The following is a 6,119-nucleotide window of genomic DNA, read 5'->3' on the forward strand; positions in this document are numbered from 1 at the left end:
TCAACTTCTGAACAGTTTGCTAAATGCCCTCAACATACCCCTCCCCTCATCACTAAATCCATTGAGCTGTCCACAAAGATGCTAACCATTTTTGGCTGTGAGTGCTTAATGTCCCAGTTCATTTACAATTAAGATGAAAGACTCTTTGTAAAAAGACACAAAGGAAACTTCTTCCTTTGTATTAGGGAACTCTGCTTAAGTCCACTTACAGCCTTGAATGTGTTTAACACATTTTCCAATCACTACCCATTCAATGTTATGATGTCTGATAGGACTGATATTTATTGAATGATAGTTTGTGTCTCAAATTTTAAAGTTTGCCCACCACACTCAGGGACAGAACAGGACACACAAACCAGTGAGGAGCCCAGGGCAGAACTGAAAGCAACAGGCTTCAGGGGCCGCACCCTGTGGTGAAGACTCCCTTTTCTTTTTTGTTTTTCTCCCCCCATCCTCACCTCACTGTTTTATAGGTGTCATAACTTTAAGATTAGGAGACAGAAAATACACAACACTATACGATCCCCAACTTAACACCACCACTATACGATCACCTGAATAACTAGACACACGAACTATGATCATACAAGTCTATGCATGAATACTGCTGGTCTGCTGTTTCCTTGTTTTCTTGTGTGCAGGTAAACACAAACACTGCATCTTCTCAGAAACACTCTGAACCAGAGCATCACTACGGAGATCCATGAATGACAAGAAGTCATCAGATCAACTCTGTGCTGGAGAAGAACCACAAGAAACACACCTCACAAAAGACTGAACACTATTCACAAGCCATGGACTTTCAGAAGATCTGCAGTTTAACTACATGATTTTTGTGTCATCATGTAGGATTTATGACATTACAACTGATTGTCATAAACGTGTGAACAGTTTTGAAATCTACACTTACATCTACGTAGATATTGAAATGACACAGAATAAGTTTAAATGTGCCTGTAACTTTTCAAGTTACATGACTAGAAGATGGGGCTTCTGTTATCAAACAGAAGCCATTGAATGGTTTTAGGAAAGCTTACAAATTTATGTTTTTTTTTGTGAGAGTTTTTAAATAACTCTCAAAGGGGGAACTGTGGAAATATAAATTTATATCATCTAATTTCAAATGAACAATAATCTACGTATAACTAAAAAGTTATATTCTCTGGTTTTTAATTATTTTATTTCATTGACATGCCAGCTAGGAGGGTCATTTAACTTTTCCCTTGCTGACTACAGACTAAGCCAAAGTGATGCAATTACCAGTTTCACAGCATGGGGTGTCTATTGTTTTCTCTTTTCGATCAAATGGTCAGGCGGTTTCTGTCTCCAGAACATGATGAGATCAAAGCCTGAAAGAGCAGTTTACCATGCTGACTCCAACTCTTAATTTGCATGCTCTGTTTAGCCAAATCCCCTCCTCCTAAGAACACAATATAGACATGAAATCTTAGACTTATGTGAGACTTGTGAGAGACTTGTGAAAGAACTTGCAGACTGCGGACCTCTAGTAGGCTCTTGCAGACACATTGGACACCTTGAAGACGCTGTATGACTGCAGATTAACCAACACGTCTCAATAAAGGAATTCTGCTTGTTTCGAGTCTCCTCTGTTCTCTCTCTTCTCTTTTCATCTCATTTATTTTTTTTTTTACAACATTGCTCACTTGTTTGTGTGTTTGGAGCCAGTGTCTTGCTGAAAATATCATTTTTGAGGCATTTCCTCATTTGCATAGGGCAACATAATGTCTTAAGTTATTTTGATCTATTCAAACTGATCCATAAGTCATAGTAAATGATAGATAGGGTCAACACCACAGTATGAGAAACATCCACATATACCATGATTTTTTTTTTTTTTTTTTTGCACCACAGCACAAGACTTGGGCACAAAGACTTGACTTTTGACTCTTTTTGTTTTTATTTATTTATTTATTTATTTTTACCATAATCAGTTTTCTGCAGATGCCACACATTTAGCATAATATTAAATTGATTAAAATTAAATGGCATAGCTATATACAAAATAAATTATTATTTTTTTCTTTTTATGGTCCTATATTTTCATTGATTTATCTTTTTTCCTCACCCTTAGCCCCCCATTTTGCAAGTGGGTGCAATACAGCCCTCTCAGCACCCCTAGAAGGGTCCAATAGTATCTGGATGCAGCTTTTATGATGCAAGCTGAGATTGCATCAATCAGAGATGCAATGCCAGACACAATGCACTCAATCTCTTGAAGGGGATGCAGACACAATATTAAGCTTACCGTCATGTGTCAGATGTGTCAGATGAATAAACAACTCAAATTTGAAGACATACCAGATGAAGTGATCACAGTTAATCCTAGAAAAATCACCAGGTAAACAATGAAGGATTATTTTCTCTTTTTTAGAATAGTAGAATTTTAGTTATTTGTAGTTTAATCAATGTTTGGTGTAGCTGTAGATGTGCTTGGAACATTTTCAGTAAAAGTCAGTAAAATGATCCGAACTTCCCATCGTGCAATGAGCTGTGCTGCATGCAATGCTTTTTATGCAGATCATGCGCACATATAACCCCGCCCCTAACCCTACCCCTCACAGTGATATCACCTGCTGCATTAAGTGCGTTGTGTCTGGGATTGCATGATTCAGATTGTGTGTCACAGCTTGCAAGTTACTATTGGTCCCACATGAGTATAAACAATATACTGGGGACAGTATGACTTTAGTTATTCACTTTGTCTCTCTGTTTGTTTGAAAGGTAAACAATATTAATTTGCATCCTCTGATTTGCATCACAGGTCATTTTTAAAAAGGACACTTTTTTTTTCCATCTCACCAACGCTCACTTTTGACGTGTCCTGAAAAATGTTGCACAAAATGAGTAAATGTTTTCTATGTGTATCACAAGATGGATACACAGACAAACATGATGCACATTTCTATGCATTTCTTAACCTTTTCTTATGTGCGACCAAAAAAATAAAGCAACATATACCTAAAAGTGAAGTCAAGAGGCGGAGTCTCACAAGTAGAGACCATTGATTGGTCAAGGCTGCACTGAAAAAATCTTCATAAGCAAAAAATCTCACATGTGTCATCTTCCCTTTGGTTATTGCTGCTGATGATAAACACTGGAAGCGTTGACAATATGGCAGTGAAGGTTTTGGTGATTGCATTTCTGTTCTTGAGTCTCTTTGGACTGAACACCAGCCTCTACAAAATTCACCATTATGTGAGTGATAAAATGACATCGACTTATGCACAACTTTACTGCCAAACATATTATAGTGACTTGTCCACCGTGAGCAATGAAGACCTGCAGCTACTCTCTAACAATCCACAAGTCACTGAAGATTATTACTGGATTGGACTATTTAGAGATTCCCAAAACCCATCAGTGTGGAGATGGAGCGGAGGAGAGCAGGCAACTGATGTCAAATGGGACGATGGACAACCTGAGCAAAAGAATGAAAATTGTGCTGTTGTTCAAAAATCTTCTGCTAAAGTGCATGATGTTGATTGCTCTTGGACTACATCATTTTATTGCATGGAGGTCTTTCAGCTGATCCTGGTTCAGCAGGAAAGCACGTGGGAGGAGGCATTGGGATATTGTAGACAAAACTATTATGAATTTGCTACTTTGAGCTCAGATTTGATGATGGCACAAGCGAAGCAAGAAAGTAAATCAGCCTTGACAGATGACGTATGGATCGGCCTGCGCTTTCTAGCCGGGAGCTGGTTTTGGGTGAATGGAGAGGCTTTTGAATATAAGGCCTGGTCTTCAAAAGGAGATCTTCAGTGTCCTGCTATGAATCAGAGATGTGGAGTTTATAACGTAAAGAAGCAGAATTGGAAACCTGCAGACTGCGAGCAGAGACTCAACTTTCTGTGTGTCGAGAAACTAAAGAATTTGTAAAAAAAAAAAAAAAAAAAATCCTCAATCAGTTCAAATATATTTAGCAATCATACAGAAATAGCATATAGTGTAAAACAGATTATTACTTTACTTGAAAGAAGTCAGTTAACCCATTGCCTTAAATTTATTACATAAATGGGCATAATTATATAATTGAAGTTAAGTTTTATTGGAAGTTCATTTGGTTGAAAAAGTTAACAGCTTAACAGTTCCAAGTTGCAATGGGTTCATTTACTTTTTAAGTAAAAATAAAAATAAGTGCTTTTTACAATGTACAGCTAAAGACTGAATTATTATCCCCCTGAATTATTATTCCCCCTGTATATTTTTTTAAATTTCTGTTTAATGGAGAGAAGATTTTTTCAACACATTTCTAATTATAATAGTTTTATAACTCATCTCTAATAACTGATTTATTTAATCGGTCACACTTTACAATAAGGTTCATTAGTTAATGTTAATTAATGCATTTACTAACATGAACAAACAATGAACAATACATTTACTACTGTATTTGTTCATGTTAGTTATTGTTAGTTAATGAAAATACAGTTGTTCATTGTTAGTTCATGTTAACTCATGGTGCATTTACTAATGTTACAAGCATGGACTTGGATGTTAATAATGCATTAGTAAATGTTCAATTAATAAATGCTGTGCATGTGTTGTACATGATTATTTCATGTTAGTAAATGCATTAACTAATGAACCTTATTGTAAAGTGTTACCATTTTATCTTTGTCATGATGACAGTTAATAATATTTGACTAGATATTTTTCAAGATAATTCTATACAGCTTAAAGTGACATTTAAAGGCTTAACTAGGTAATTAGGTTAACTATTGCAGGTTAGGGTAATTAGGCAAGTTATTGGTTAACGATGGTTTGTTCTGTAGACTATTGAAAAAAAAAACTTTTGAAAAAAAAATATTGTTAAAGGGGCTAATAATTTTGATCTTAAATGTTTGTTTTTTTTTTTTAAATGAAAAGCAGCTTTCATTCTAGCCGAAATAAAACAAATAAGACTTTCTCCAGAAGAAAAAATATTATTAGATAATAGTGTGAAAATTTCCTTGCTCTGTTAAACGTCATTTGGGAAATATTTAAAAAAGAAAAAAAAAAACAATTCAAAGGAGGGCTAATAATTCTGACTTCAACTGTATAATAGCAATAAAACCTAGCTGAGTTTGTAATTTTTAGCTCAAAAGTTTGTAGTAAAAGTTAATCTTAAAATGTAGTTTTAGGTAAATTATTCAGACCTGTTCTTTCGGTCTGATAACATATATTTCATTTATTGATTTTACTTATCTTGCCTTGTTAAGCTATAAAAAATAAAACTATTAAAGATGTTGTAATAGATTTTTACATCACACTACACATAGCATCAGTGCAGTCAATTCACATGCATTCAGTCATCAAATTTACTACCGTCACGTCATCCATGTTGGGTGTTACTTCAAAGAATTTGTAACTTTAATTACTAATAACATCATTAAAATATGTAATATATAATAATTATATTTAAATTTCTATTATAATTTGTCTGAAAAGTAACTTGAAATTTGCATGTTCTCCCCATGTTCCTCAGGGTGCTCCGGTTTCCCCCACAATCCAAAGTAATCCTTTACAGGTGAATTGAATAAATTAAATTGGCCATAGTGTATGAGTGTGTGTGAGAGAGTGTGTATGGATGTTTCCCAGTACTGGATTCCGGCTGCAAGAGCATCCGCTGCGTAACACATATGCTGGAATAGTTGGTGGTTCATTCTGCTGTGGTGACCCCTGCTAAATAAGGGATTAAACTACAGGAAAATTGATGGATAAATGAAAAATTTACATTTACATTTAGTCATTTAGCAGACGCTTTTATCCAAAGCGACTTAGTAATTAAAAATAACTTAATTACTCAATAAGCAATAGAATAACCTGACTTTTACTTCTTAAAATCCAAATCAATCAATCATAAATGCATGATATAAATTAAACTTTTTCAAATTTGACTCGAGGAGAAACTTTTATTAAAATTTAAAGTTTAAAATAAACTTCAAAACATAAAAACATTTTAAATTAATGACACCACATTTCATCCTATAGTGACAATTTTCTTATTTCTTTGTTTTTTATGCATGCTGTTGCAGTTTTTTTTTCCAATGGCTATGACAGTTTTTTCAATACATTTAACAAGTTTTCTAAACTCAACGCAGCAGCACACCTAAAAC

The 6,119-nt window shown here is 34.5% G+C and overlaps 1 protein-coding gene across 1 annotated transcript; it reads left to right on the forward strand.

Annotated features, from left to right (window-relative positions):
- Positions 1 to 1,470: 1,470 nt before the first annotated feature.
- Positions 1,471 to 3,900, forward strand: LOC110439907 (C-type mannose receptor 2-like). The gene has a single exon (XM_087260115.1). The coding sequence runs from the start codon at positions 3,106 to 3,108 to the stop codon at positions 3,898 to 3,900; it is 795 nt and encodes a 264-aa protein (XP_087116241.1). The 5' UTR covers positions 1,471 to 3,105.
- The last annotated feature ends 2,219 nt before the right edge of the window (positions 3,901 to 6,119 follow it).

This window comes from Danio rerio, chromosome 7 (genome assembly GCF_052040795.2).
Source record: "Danio rerio strain M-AB ecotype USA chromosome 7, GRCz13ab, whole genome shotgun sequence".
NCBI classification, from domain to species: domain Eukaryota; kingdom Metazoa; phylum Chordata; class Actinopteri; order Cypriniformes; family Danionidae; genus Danio; species Danio rerio.